Below are 14,710 nucleotides of genomic sequence, written 5' to 3'. Positions count from 1 at the left end.
CTATGTCTAGTAAATTTGCAGCGTCCCACAAGAGAGGTCAACCTTCGAATATTACCAAGTAGAGTATAGTGTCCACGTGATCAGTAGCCAGGGCAACCGAAAGGGGCTGTTTATCGATAAACGCAAACTTGCGTAGTTCTCAGCCTCAAGTTTTTATCTCGACCTCGTTCGACAATCCATCGACTAACGACTTTTACAACTTCCTCAATCGGCAACCTGACGCATACGAACTGAGATTGAAGATACTGTGCCCTTGACGAACGTTCCCACGAATTACACCAGAACAATACCTTCGGACCGCACGCTTGTTTACCTGTCGCCGCCATGGCGGCCTCCGAGGATCTCATCAATTTTGATATCATTGAGAATCAGAAGGAGAACATTCAATCATTACCAGGGGGGCGCTCAGCCAAGGAGCTGGCTCGCATCTTCTCACCCAGAGACCTTAGTGACAAACTCGCCGCTCCATCACCAAACGAAACCAGGACCCTGAATGATGCCATTCGACAGGAGTACGAGGCAGAACTGCAGGCTATTGATGACTCAGATGACCCGCTTGATATATATGACCGATACGTGAAATGGACACTGAACGCATACCCCTCCGCACAAGCGACCGCCGAGTCCGGTCTTCTTCCTCTACTTGAACGCGCCGTCAAGACATTCCTCTCCTCAGCCCACTACAAGAATGATCCCCGCTATTTGCGGTTATGGCTTCACTACATTAGGCTCTTTTCAGACTCTCCACGCGAGTCTTTTGCGTTTCTGGCGCGTCACCATATCGGTGAAGGGCTAGCGCTTTTTTATGAAGAGTTCGCCGCTTGGCTCGAAGGCGCTGGACGCTGGACGCAAGCAGAGGAAGTGTATAGACTGGGGGTTGACCGCGAAGCTCGACCAACTGAACGATTGATCCGCAAATACAGCGAGTTCCAGAAGCGCTACGAGCAGCGCACACAGGATAATGGTCCATCATCACCAGCTTTACCCGCGGTGCGACCTGCACTGGCTGCCAAGGTCGATCCGTTTTCTCTATCTGCAGCCCCGGCTGCTGATCCGCAAGCGCAACGCCCCGCTCCCGCCGCTGCAGCTGCCCCGCGGACGAAGTCGGGGAAGCCCAAGATGGCTATCTTTTCGGACACTGACTCGGCAGCAAGCCAGCCCGCTGTATCAGGGCAGACCAAGGGATGGGATAGCATTGGGTCGATGCACGAGAGACGTAAGGAGAACAGTGTGGAGGCGAAGCCGTGGGCCGGGGAGACCTTGAAGGCAGGAAAGAAGGCTGCTCCGAAGGAGAAGATGCCGATCTTCAGAGATGAGGTGAGTTCATGTTCGCTGTTCTATCACCCTTTCTTGAAATTCCATATATTTACGATCACAGGACTAATTGGTGGCATGTACCGAATCTCGGTTTACGTTTTCATGTATTCAGTCAAATCCAAATGTATCTGTCTCAGAAACGACGCAAGCAAAACAAGTTCCAGATCATCATGTAAGGGAAGCGGTAAATCCTCGAACCGGACGACGAGAGCGTGTCTTTGTCAATCTTGAGGCAGTGTATCCTGATTATAGGGATCCAACCAAAGAGGTCAGCTTTGAAGAACTTCGGGCCATCCACCGTGGATGGATGGATAAAAACTGGCGCTCGCACAAAGCACCCTTTAAGGAGATATCCGGCAATGTCGCTGGTTCAGAGACACCAGCGGGAGATGCGATTGTGCAAAGTCTGGATCATGGGTTGTCAGAGCAGTTTAGTCAAAAATTGAAAGTGAAAGATGCAGGCTCACAAGGGACGCAGCGGGCGATTGAAGATGGATTGATTGAGGGCAAAGCTGGAAAAGCACGGAAAATAAAACTACGCGAAGTCAAAGGCGAGACACAAACAAGTAAGCAACATCTCCTGGCTGCATTCTCGTGCCCTCAATTTCGAATTCCTTACTAACCGTTGACAAACTGTCCAGTCAAAATGAAGTTCGACTCTCCGACAGGAGGCAAGATTCGGCGCAAGAGCACGGCTGAGCCGACAATGACAATCCATACTCGCGCTGCCACCGACGAGATCTACAGCATCTTCAATCAGCCACTCAAGGCAGAGACAGAGAATGTAGCAGACAGTAGTGACTTTGAGGATGACGACTACACGAGTGCTGGTGAAAGCACATGCACTGGTCGCATTTCCGTCACCTCCAGTGACTTTTGTGACGACGAGACCACTACCTTTCACAGATCTGATGATGAAGCTGAGGAGGAGGACTTTGACGACCAGACGCAGGCTGAGAGTGTTGTTGACGGTGAATGGACTCAATTCTCCACCAAAGAAGACCCAACACATTCACTGGGAGTGGATCCCGTCTCGCCCCGTTCAAACACATTGGATGATGAAGAGACGAGCAGGAGAGAAAGATTTGTGCCTGAGATGCCAGAGGACTATAATCCACCTTATGGTCCGTATCGAGATCCTGCAGTAGTCGCGCAAAATCGTCTGCCTTTTATGACACCGATCGTGGAGCAAACCGAGCACTCTCTCCCTTCGATGACAGCAGCTCGAAACACACTGTACAACACCAAAACGCCATCCAAACCGCAGATGGGAAACCTCTTTACCACTCCGCTGATCGGTGCAACACCACAGCAAACCGAGAATCTCACTGGGTTCTCTGAGGATGTCGCGATGAGTCCTACGGCAAAGAAAGCACGATCCAGCCTTAAGATACTGTCGCCCTTGAAGGAACAACAACAGCATCGGGTTATTATCGATGATGCCCAGTGTAATCCCACAGACAAGAACATTCGCAACACCATTCTTCAGGCCGTGGATCCGCCGCTTGCATCCTACCCTGGGTACCATGGTCACCCTGAAGTGGAAAGCCACTATGCGCCTGCGATCCAGAAGTTTGTCAAAACGCATGTCAAGCGTCCTCGAAGCGGTGACGAAGCGTCATTCGATGTGCCAATTCTCGAACTACCCGGAGCACAGAGATGTTATATCATCAGGCGAGAACTGGGAGCCGGAGCCTATGCGCCAGTGTACCTTGCGGAAAGCGTCGATAGCCTCGAGACTGGTTCGTCCTCCGATTCGGAAGCCGAACCCGCAGACGATGACAGTCGAGATTCCCAATTCATGAACGAAAGGAAAGCGATAGCCCGCAGTAACTCCCGTTATGGCTTCGAGGCGATCAAACTGGAAGTCGGCCGTCCGAACGCATGGGAATTTTACATGATTCGGATCGCTCACGAACGCATAAGTCAACTACCAGAGCTATCTCGTGCGACTGACAGTATCATCCGCGCCCACGAGCTTCACGTGTACAAAGGGGAAAGCATTCTGGTGGAAGATTACCGCGGGCAGGGAACACTCTTGGATCTGGTTAATCTGATGCGTAACGAGTCAATCAAAGCCAATGGCACTGGAGAAGGTGGTCTGGACGAGGCACTTGCCATGTTCTTCACCGTGGAGCTATTCCGGACCGTTGAGGCCCTTCATTCGTGCGGCATCCTGCACGGCGATATCAAAGCCGACAACTGTCTCATCCGCTTCGACGACAAGCCCATTGCACCCTCTCTGATCGACTTGGAAGAAGAGATCACCAACCCGCGCGAGATCCACTACTCCCCTCGTGGTCTGTGCGGCTGGCGCACCAAGGGCCTGTCGCTCATCGATTTCGGCCGCGGTATAGACATGCGGGCATTCCAGCCTTCTGTTCAGTTTATCGCTGACTGGGAGACCGGCGAACACGAATGCAACGAGATCCGCGAGCTGCGGCCCTGGACGCACCAGATCGATCTGTACGGCCTCGCGGGAACTGTGCACGTCATGCTTTTCGGGAAATACATCGAGTCGACTCCGGTGCGGAGAAGCGAAGGCGGCTCGGCGTCCGTGCGTACGTACCGCATCCGCGAGTCGCTGAAACGGTACTGGGACCGCGAGATCTGGACCGATGTTTTCGACCTGTTACTCAACCCGTGTACCGAGCGCTGGGCGCGCATGGAACTCGACGCCGCGGACCCGGATCGGGATCTCCTCAACGCTGAGAACCAGCCGATCCTTCCTGTCACTCATTCCATGCGCTATGTGCGGGAGAAGATGGAAGCTTGGCTGCTCGCGAACGCAGAGAAGAAATGTCTTGGTCTGCAGATTCGGAAGCTAGAGGCTGTTTTTGCCGAGAAGAAGAAGAAATTGGAACGGAGCTAAGCTGCCTTCTTGTTTTGCTTGCTTTGGTACCTCCTATCCTAATGATGGTTACGATCCCGCATCTTATACCCTGTTGCCTTTTGCCTTTGTTTCTCCTCTCCGGTAGCGTTGGCGTTGGATTCAGAAATCGGTTAGTTCCTGATCATACTTTATTTTGATTCTACCTACTTTTTCGCAAATGAATTGTTCATAGTGGCGACTACATCTATGCAAATCCTCCATGTAGAGAGTAAACCAACGACCTGAGTAAATTGCAGGCATTGGCACTCGCTGTCGAAGTCGGATATCTGACTGATGCAAGCAATAAGGCTACGCTACGTTTGAACACTACCAGTCAATTCAAATGAATCGAATTCATAATCGGCTGAAAGATTGAAGATAAAGAAAAATAAATAAGATAAAAAAAAAAAAAAAATGCCATAGATGCATATGCAACTAAATAGCTAGGCAGCAACGAAGCCACGAAGCTAAGCCAACTGAATGAATCGAACGAGATCAAGTGCGTTGAAACGCTGCAACGACAGAACAGAAACGAACACGCTTGCTTGCTTTGCTTTGCTTGAATTGAATCGTGTCATCTATGAGGTGAGGAGGGTCGTTTCAGTCAATAAGTCCATTCCAGGTCGTCCGTATCATTTCATCAAGCATGTCTGTGTCTGAGATGAGAAGGTGGATATGTGAAGAAGAAAGGTCGGGTCATTTGGCCCATAGAATTGAAAATCGAGACGATTGTCTTTGCGTGTTTTATGAAGTTGGAATTGGCGAAACAGAAAGTGAATAAAGGCAGAAACGAAAGGAAAGTTAAAGATAGTGGAGGGTCTTCTTTTGAGAGATTTTGTGGTTTTCTTGGTTGGGTTCAAAGAGTGTCGAAGAGTTGGTAGAGAGAAGGAAATGAAATTTGTGCAATGAATGTCGTGCTTGACGTAGAGGGGCCATGGCATCTTCAGAGTTGTCGGGTCTATCACGAGCATATCGGCATGCCATGTGCTACTTAATTCTCAGTCTGATCCAAAGCGGCCACTTCGGCCATGCAGGGAGTAACGAAGATAATCAACGAATCAGAGATAAGAAAACTGGAAAAGACAATCCTGCTGTGTTCGGAATGTTGGTAGTGGAAAGTTAAGGTCGTACGTCCACCATATTCGGCAATGTCACTCTGACTTCAAAATCATCGTACAGAGGTTCGCAATATGACATGTTGTCCGACCTGCGTAAATCCAATGCGGATTTCATGTTTGTTTCGCTTGGGTGTATGCGATTTTCTTTTCTTTTTTTTTTCCGTCAAAGGCGTTTTCGATTTTATCGTCTCATTTCTATCACAATGGGAAAACCAGACTCGAATTGGTTTATAAGTCATTTTGTCATCAACGTCGTCAGTACCGTTTCTGTCGTTATACTCCTGATCACTGTTTGTCAGGGCCAAAGTCGTCCAGGTCATTAGTACATTAGGATCGAATTCAAGGTCGATACCAATATGAAAGAGGATCGCGGTGCCGACACTGCCGTCAGTGACTCGTCAAAGATGGTCATTATTGTCGCCTCGAGTAAGACATATTCAAGATCTGTCTGCGGATTCTTTCCGCATCGGATATGCCCTTCTCAGTCGGGTCATACGGCAGTGCACCGGTCACGTTCTGTTGGTCCTTGGGTGGAGCACCTTGATTGACGGGTCTGATTTGGGGCAAGAGTCCGCTCGCAAAAGGGTCAGACAGAGAGGGGACGTGTCTGATTCTCCGTCCCTCGTGGCGTTTAGATGCATCCACCTTGAAAGGAGAGCCGAGGCGTTTGAGGTTCTCCCCGCTCAAGTTCAATAGCGGGTTGGGCAGGGCTTTCTCAACAGGTATGCTTTCCTCATTTCGGGACGCAGAAGAGGGCGGAGAGAAGAGCTGATCCAGGTTTTGAGGAGTGATGGAGCTTGTTGTTGCTCCACGATTTCGGATTCGCAGGCGACGATTACCGATGTCACTCAACTTGCCTTCCCGAATCAGAGTCTCCAGATGACCCTGGGTGTCATGATCTGTGGACACTTCAGAGGGTCTTGATACTGAATACACAATGTCGGTGTCGTCGGTAGCTGGTAAGACTTCCGTGCGTGGAGGAGAGCACAACCGGGACCCGGTCACGTGTATTGTCTCTCGCCTGGTTCTGGGCGTATGTCTAGAAGTTCTCTTTCTTGAACTGGTCGGGCCCCAGGTATGGTATGTAAATGGAGATCCAAGGCGCGGGATGGACTCCGGATGCTCCGCATGGAGCTGTGTTATTTTCGCAAGCGGTCCTGTCCAGCTGGCCTCCGGCGCGCAAGCCACTGCCTGATTTGGCGGCCAGTCGTACACTGTATTTTGCGGAGAATGGTCCTCGACCGCAAGCTGCGAAAGAGGTCCAGGCACAGAGCTAGAAACCAGGGAAACACCCAGATCACGAGTGGCATAAGTCGCTGAGCTGTTTCCAGGACTGTCTAGAGGGTGCTCCTCGTGCGAAGGCCGCGAGAACAGATCCAGGAACGGAGTCGGGCTGCGAGACTGCATGAGCCTCTGGTAATGAGGTGCGATTGAAAACTTGCGCTTGCAAAGAAGCTTAAGACGACGCCTAGTCGAGGCTTCAGTCTTGGGCCAGACAGTCTTTGGAGATTCTGTCCGTGGCGTTGGTGTCGTTTCGCCGCTCTGTGGTTGTTGCGGTTGGTGCAGGGAGGAGATGAACGGTCGTGCAAGCCTGTATCGCTTCCTTTCCCACGATCTCTTAGCCTCTCTAGCAACCCGGTGTGTGACACCGAGCGGGGGAATACTACCAGGTGTCATTTTGAAAGGGGTCATGGTCGGATCTTGTATGTAGAGCTGATAGGTATTCCAGAGGTGGTTGTCCATATCTAGAGTCCAACGTTCTCTCTTGGGAAAGCCGCGATTCGTTCTCTTGTGGCTCGCCGGGGCCACAGATGGCTTTTCCGTCATCTGCTTCGGTGGAATCTCGAGGTAAAAAAAGGGATCATAACTGTCACTTTCTGCGCTGGTGCAACTTCCACCCACGGAACGCCGCGAGGCGAAAGTTTCACATGAGGAAACTGAGGAGTCAGATGCCTGGGAACAGGCAGACCCAGGCCGCTGCAACGACTGCCCAATAGCTTGAGAGTCCCACGAAGACCATCCGTCGGTGGGTTCAGACGGGCTTCCGCGGATCTGGGCCGGCGGTGTCTTCAGGGCCATTCGGTCACGAGGGGGCGCCAGAAAGCGATCATCTTTGGCAATGGAACCAGGGTACGACTGAGCTATAGAAGCGTCGTGCGACGGAGGTAATTCAATAGAAGGCAGTGGGATGTCAGATGGGTCGGCGGTAAGCGTGGTGCGATCGTACTCTGCCTGCGCGAAGAGGTCGGTCCCCGAGCGAACGCGCGATCTTCGTAAGCGGCAACTCGAATGGCGAGGAGGTGGAGGTGGTCCGTCCACATGGATGGATGCACGTTCAGGCGTCCGAGGCTCTTCGGTGCCTGCGGAGTAGAAGGTGAAGTTCTTCGGCAAGGTGCGCGACAGCCCATGCTGTCGGTAAGCCATGGCGTGGGTGTCGGGGTCGCTCTGCAGTACGACCAACAGAATAGAACAACGATTGTCGTTTATATTCTCTTTTAGTTCTGATCGGTACCCCTAAGCGAATATCATTGCGCTCGCGCGAATGTGTTGTCCAATAAGTCTTTTGAGTGTCAGACTGCAAGCGCGGGCTTCGGATTCGTCGCACACTTCTTTTCGCTCTCAACTGCTGCGCGATACTATTCCGACGAACAGTAAATTAGCAGAAGCGCAAACACAATCGCAGTCAAAGTGGGATCCGTTTCGATCAATGGCTGAACGTCTTCGGTGAACAGTGGGCGGCACAGGAGGGTTCGTAAGTCGTTAAGCAAAGCAACAGAACAAAAAAAAGGAGATGAAGCTCGTCAAGGTGTGAGTGGTCGGAGGAAGGAAAAGCGATCGAATTTGTGTGCAAGGGTCAAGCTGATGCGATAATGCGCACGAGAAGTTGGTTGCGACTCAAGCTCGTTGCAGTGGCAGCTGTGGTAGCAGAGGCGATAGTAGTAGTATCACATCGAACGGTTCCCGCGGTCCATTGGGCATTTGGCAGGTAATGGAGAGCGAAGTCGTCATTTACCACCCGAAAAGGGACACACAAAAACGCCAGACCAACACAAAAGAAAAGCAAGGAAAAGGAAAAGTACGAAGAGATGGGAATGATGCGAGCAATGTGCTCGCAGGTAGAAACAGCAGTAGGGGGTGCAGGAAGGAAAAGTGAGGGAGAGAACCGGAGAGAGACGAGTAGTAGGAATAGTAGGAGTAGCCTGAGTAGAGAGGGCTGGTAAGCGGTAATAATACCAAACGGCGCAGTATCTGAGGTACCCCTAAGGCACAGCAGTACTAAGTAGAGGTACTAAGAGCAGTACCCAACTAAGGTATGTATATACCTAAGCTAGCTTAGGGGAAACGCAAGCGACGCCTCAGGCTCACAGTGGTTAGGTGCAGTCCAGGGCCTCAGCAGTAGTGGTTCCACTCCTGCAAATTCAATCAATCATTCGGAATAGACTTAGGAAATAATGACACGTCAAGGATAACGTTCCTAAAAGGTGAAATGATGATTTTGAAGATCAGAAAAAAAAGATGTTCTGTTGTTGTTGTTGTTCTGCTGTTGTATCTATCTACGTGGTGTCAGGTATGCGGCACCATAACATGATCCTCAGACATCAACATCATATCATCATCCTGACTTCTCTGGAATGCGGAGAATTGTCTCGTGATTCATGGTTTGCAATTGATGTCTCGATCTCACGTTCATATGATTTTTATTTATCGTATCTGCTTGATTCTGTCTTGCAAACGTGGTATGTTCTAACTCTTCCACTCCCAAAAGACTGACTTGTCTTATCCACAGTTCTACCGGAATGGAGACATTGAAAGTCAGTCATTGGACTGTCTTATATCCGAAAGACTAGTCGGTCAGCATTTCAGAACCGCCTCACCGCACCCGACGATGCTCTATGGACAGTCAGAGGCCCGAAAATCTCAGAAATACCCCCTGGTCGACAAATCGCAGACGTCCTTATGGAGTAGTTCCTCCCACTGAGCCAGTCGAATTGCTCCTAAGTTTGCTAATTCTAGTGTGATGGCTTGATGTTCCTGTGACTTTTGGACCCCGCAAAGACTGCAATCACTATTTGCTGATTCATTTACTGCTCTAAACTGCAAGGGTGCGACTATTAATATTAGGATGCACGCGGGATGCGGGTGAATCATCAACGTTCTTTTCCACCATCTTGACCGTGAGAGCCGACTGATTAAACAAGGCGTTGGCACACCATTTCACCTCATGACCTAAAGTCTTGTACTCTGCACAGAACTGTATTCAATTGAGCGGTCTATCCTAGCCCAGATCAATAATGAGGTGAAAATTCGGTGGCTGGGAGGAACCTCTCGGCTCATACCGCCAGGCCCAAATCCCAAGGACAAGACAGTCTCAATCTTCCCGATTCAAGCCCTTCTAGCGCTGGGTTCGTTTCAAACTTTCAGAAATTTCAAAGTCAATCCCCAGTCTCCTGCAGAAGCGGTTTCTCCACCATTAGACGGACGAACCACGACGTGGACACGGGGTGAGCGTGCATTAGTCACTGTCTACCAGACTACCTTGTACTTGCAGCGACGGAGACGCGACTAACCGCCTCACAAGCCAGGTAGCAATCACTGCTCCGTACTCTTTCTCTACCCTACAGTCATCAGTATCTTTGGTATGGTGGTCAACCGAAGTCGAAATAAGCTACCACAAAGAGCAGAAGCTTCGTTGAATGCGAACAATCAACAAAGAATTGACAGTAGTCTTTGTTCACATTACCTCTCTACACCGTAGAGACGATCTGGAGACTATCACTCGCTTAATGGACGGCTCAGACCAACGCGTCAAGGAGGGGTAAGGAACGCGTCTGGACGCGTCTACCACGCGTATCCGCGCGCGTGGTAAATTACCGTATCATGCACGTCGCAGTGGATCGACGGCGTAGTTAAAAACGAAAGGGAAAAAAGAAGCAAACTTATCAATCTGTGGACATCATGAGCATTTACTGCTGCCAATACGGAGAAAGTGGTGTGTCCTTTTTGTTCCTGGCTATGGTTCGTGGAGCTACGGACAGTACTCGTAGCACAAACTACGGAACCACAAAAGGTTCTATTCCGGGATCAAAGATACCCCAACTCCGTATCTTAGCTCTAGATCTAGAGCTAGATCCTGAATCTGATTTCTTTGTTCCCTCCTAGCCCTAGGCTTATATTAAGGATCTCGGCAAGACCCAGCTCCTGATCTACTTGAGATCCGTGCCCTATATTTCCATGGAACTTGCTCGGGACAAACCTTGACTTTCGTCAACCATGATCAGCCATGGCCGAAGCATATTGGAGATCCTGGATGGTACTCCGTAATAGTTGATTTCCTACGATCAACCAGTTTGAATTCACTTCAGCATCAGTACGGAGTAGCTATAAAAAGATTATGCATGATCCTGCTATTGCCCTTGCGTCCACAATTGGCGACTGCGACTGCATACGCGCATGTACCTCGGCATTGAGTCATGTTGATTGCTGACGGGCTGTAGCCCGATGCTGCAGTGAGTCACGTCGCGCATGAAATCATGGATACGGTGCTAATTGAGTTTAGACTTCTACTTTTATCCGGCTGGTACTGATATTCTAGCTGAGTAGAGACAATAGTCGATTACAGAGTGACCAGAGGCAGTTATGTTGATGGTGGGAGTGTACGAATTGAACGTATGCTGATGCTTGGGTAGCAAAGAATGTTTTTCCTTGCTACGTGCGTCTGCTGGGGAATCCTTACATGAGATGATGTGTTGTGATCTCTGCCGAGTCATGAAAACAGGTTCGGCTGCAGTTCCAAGACCAACACCGCAAGAATAGTGAGTGTGGTATTGTCGTCGTACGTGGCTTATATCCAGGCTAGTAGGTAGGACATGATATAAGACAAGACATGTGCGCTTTGCTATACGTGGTACGGAGTACAAGTGGACCATACATATTGTTGCTGCCATGCTGAACGAGGTCCACTAGACTGACGACTGACTATCCGATGGTAACTCCCCCAGCTTCGATAGATCGATCTCGGGTGTTCGTGCCTTGAAAAGCAGCTTCACAGTTGGGTCGCAGATGATCTCGGTGCCGTGCATGAACGGTTGGGGACGACCCCGGTCCTCCGCGAACTTCCAGTCGTATTTCATCAGCAGATGGACCAGGAGGATTTTAACTTCGTTCGCGGCGAAGAATCGCCCGGGACAGGCGTGCTGGCCGTGTCCGAAGGCAAAATGCTCGTTGCTCGTCGTGACGAACTGGTACCGGTGCTCATTGCCGGGCTCTTTGCGTTTGTTGTAGAAGCGGTAGCCGTCGAAGGTGCCCGAGTTGGGGTAGATGGATTCGTCACTCAAGGTGTGGGTGGAGACGATGAGCATTGCTCCCTTGGGAATATAGGTGCCATCGGAGAGTGTGATGTCTGCCAGCGCGAGACGCTGGAGGAGGCCTGGAAGAGTCAGCTCTATGGCCCAGACGGCCTCAGATAGCAATCACTTACCAATGCTGACAGGGTTCATCCGCTGGGTTTCCTTCATAACGCTATCCATGAGCTTCAGCTTGGTAAGACTGGTCTTCTTCAGACATCCGTCCTCCTCCACGACGGCAACAATCTCATCCCGGAGGGGTTGGATGTATTCCTGGTAGGCTATCAAGTCGTACATAACGTTCGTCAACAGGTTTGAAGTGGTGTGGATCGCTGCCAGAGAAAGGCCGACCTGGCTTACGGCCATGTCATACGGGCGGCCGGCAGCGACTTCTCTGAACCAGTCGATGGCATCGTCAGTCCGTGGGGGATCGTCTTCCAGGAGCTTGCCTTGCCGGATCAGTTCTCGGTTTTGAATCTCCTCCTGCACGATCTTCTTCGCAACGGCGATGTGCTTCCTGAGTCTTCGTGTTGACGGCAGGAACCAGTGCACCAGAGGCTGCGTAAGCGAGGGCCAGAGTCTGAGATCACGCGCAGCGGTGAATGCGTCGATAGTGTAGTTGACAGACACATGCAGCCATTCCTTGTCACGGCAGATCTTCTCGCCAAGAAATACAAGGGACGACAATCGGGCAACTATGTATGGAATCTCCTGAGCGAAGACCAGAGACTGCCATTCTGTTGTCACGTCAGAAAGGGCCAAAGGGGCCTACTGGAAGGACATACCATCGGATTTCGGAGGCAATGTCTCCTTGAGCACAGCCGCGGTCTCTTTGGAAAGAGGGATGGTAAGGTTACCTGCACAGTTGGCTAGTGAGCAAGAGGCGCCTCTGCAACACACAACCAACCTCACATACCAAGTGTATGAGTTAGCTTTTTGTTGATGACATCCAAAGCGATGCGGTCCTTGTCCAGTCCGTCAAAAGCCTCGAATCCGGGAATCTTGGCGCCAAAGAAGGCCTGCATTGTCAGCACACCTTCCCTATTGGCAGTTTTAAAACTCTCACCTTCTTATTAGCTTCGTTGAAGTCCAGATCCGGATGGGTCTTGAGCTCATCCATGTACCGCGGGTGCAGGACGATCATGGGAGAGTGGGAGAACATCATTTGAAAGACAGTCCTACCCTAACCCAATGTCAGCGCCTTGCACCTATTGAACAGGACACATTCTCATACCTGACTAAAGCCTTGCGCAAAGAGGTCTTTCGCGGACGCCACGAAGCGCTCTTTGGCTTTGCTGTTTGAGATTTCCCATTTGCTTCTCCCAACAAGGGGTATGTTCCGGTATGGAAAGCCATCCACAAGCTCCTGATAAAAGTTGGACACAACCACCAAAAGCAAGGCCACAGCGATGCCTTGGAGAAAGTACGGACTTTGGAGCAACTCGGAGATCAACGCCATGTTGATTGCTTTGCGATCTGTGGTGCGACAGGAAAGAAAGAGAGAAAATGACCACGCCACTGCCGTGGTCAGGTATATATGAAACTCCGCTGCCTCCCCTGAGCTCTATAGACCCTATACAACTATACAAGGCAAGGATTCCCTATATCTGGATCACGGACGTCTGTAGTTCCGTGCGGGGACTCATTGACCGAATACGTCGAATACGACGTCGGCATTTCGCTGCTGCACTGTCCGTGGCGAGATCATAGCATCGCCTCAGCTTCTGTTCTCATCATTAATATCCGGCAGCAAAGTTCTACCAAATCAAATGTGGGTTATATGCGAGCATGACACTAGCTGTGGCCGCTGAATGCTTGAGGGAAAGCCCCACGGTGTCCGCGCACGAGTTCAATCAGGACGTTTACCCCAATATGGAAATTCGCTGCTTTAGCTGCAGATTGTTTTCCTGATCGTGACATTCAAGGTGAGCCACGACAATTCGTCAAAAGCCATTCTGCCCAATCGCCAGTCAGATGTGGTCCAATAGAGACGGTTACCGAAGAGACACCGTACTCGTTAGCCGGAAGGCGAGGAATCCGCAAGCCATAATTGGCTGGTTTTGTCATCTGGCCGTCGATCTGAGCTTAAGCGAAGTAACAGGTACATATCCTATACGAAATACGACGATGGGCCTTGGTTTCATCAGTGCATGTTTCAGATTGGCGGAATCAAGTGTAGAACAAGTATAGGTAGTGGACTAGGACTTTTGATGCTTTTGATGAGCGTTTACTCTTTTGAGACTCGCTTCGAACGTGATCCGCTTTCCACAAGCTGGCGTGACAACTGGCAAACGCTATCAACTACCAGCGACGGTCGGACCTATGTCTCAGTAGACATCTCGTGGTCTCATCTTTGATGTAGCTTGAGGTTTAAACCTATGGCCTCAACCCTTAAGAACAACAATTTTTAAAAGGGTATGTCTATAGCTTATATTTATCGTCATCCCCAAACTCCGATGAAATGAACACATCCCCTTCGTCTCACATCTTTCTCTTCTCCTAGATAGCTCTATATATCATCATATTCTATCCTTCTCACATAAGTCTCCTCTTTACAGGCCTTTACAGGGCCCATTATTGTCTTACACTAGTTCTAACATTGCAGTACTGCGAATCCTTATGCGTGGTAGATCTATGGCAGGACTCCCCATACGTTCATCTCTTGAGGTTGGGAAGGAGTGCTTTAGACTCAATGAGGATTCGTCCACTTCCCTAACTGATACATAGCCTATCATACTACGGAGTATAGATGTCGCCTCTGCCTTGCTTGGGATGGAAGAGAACGGTCCGTGAGGGAGACAGAAAGATATGAGGGCGGTTGAAGGAGAAGAATCGGTTGATGGGAGGTGGGAGATGAGAGAGAGAGAGAGAGTTGGGAGATGAGAGATGTGAGAGTTAGAACCGCGGTGAAGTGAGGTCATACGACTTCAGATCTACCGTCTGGCACTTCCAGAAATTCACTTCTCTCTCATCGACGAGATTAATGGGTATTATCTCTCCTTCTGTCCCTTCTTCCATTCTCGTAGGAGCCTTCTGGCGTCTTATTTTCTCCGGAGAAG

At 50.3% G+C, this 14,710-nt stretch overlaps 3 protein-coding genes across 3 annotated transcripts; 1 reads left to right on the top strand and 2 right to left on the bottom strand.

Moving 5' to 3' along the window:
- Positions 1-324: 324 nt before the first annotated feature.
- On the top strand, positions 325-4,189 carry Aud_004690 (putative checkpoint protein kinase (SldA); the record flags this gene model as incomplete). The annotated part of the gene is made up of 3 exons (XM_043289627.1): positions 325-1,317; positions 1,430-1,883; positions 1,959-4,189. The coding sequence occupies 3 exons, from the start codon at positions 325-327 to the stop codon at positions 4,187-4,189; spliced, it is 3,678 nt and encodes a 1,225-aa protein (XP_043145562.1).
- A 1,529-nt stretch (positions 4,190-5,718) lies between these two features.
- Aud_004689 (uncharacterized protein) lies at positions 5,719-7,731 on the bottom strand (the record flags this gene model as incomplete). Its single annotated transcript, XM_043289626.1, has 1 exon — positions 5,719-7,731. The coding sequence occupies one exon, from the start codon at positions 7,729-7,731 to the stop codon at positions 5,719-5,721; it is 2,013 nt and encodes a 670-aa protein (XP_043145561.1).
- Positions 7,732-11,267: 3,536 nt separating this feature from the next.
- Aud_004688 (cytochrome P450) lies at positions 11,268-13,110 on the bottom strand (the record flags this gene model as incomplete). The annotated part of the gene is made up of 6 exons (XM_043289625.1): positions 11,268-11,734; positions 11,786-12,388; positions 12,437-12,508; positions 12,568-12,670; positions 12,718-12,834; positions 12,886-13,110. 6 exons carry the CDS (start codon positions 13,108-13,110, stop codon positions 11,268-11,270), a joined length of 1,587 nt encoding a protein of 528 aa, XP_043145560.1.
- Between the last annotated feature and the right edge of the window lie 1,600 nt (positions 13,111-14,710).

Source organism: Aspergillus udagawae (genome assembly GCF_001078395.1).
Source record: "Aspergillus udagawae IFM 46973 DNA, scaffold_3, whole genome shotgun sequence".
Classification (NCBI taxonomy): domain Eukaryota; kingdom Fungi; phylum Ascomycota; class Eurotiomycetes; order Eurotiales; family Aspergillaceae; genus Aspergillus; species Aspergillus udagawae.
The sequence above is the reverse complement of the archived record's forward strand: the minus strand, read 5'-3'. Positions and strand labels throughout refer to the sequence as shown.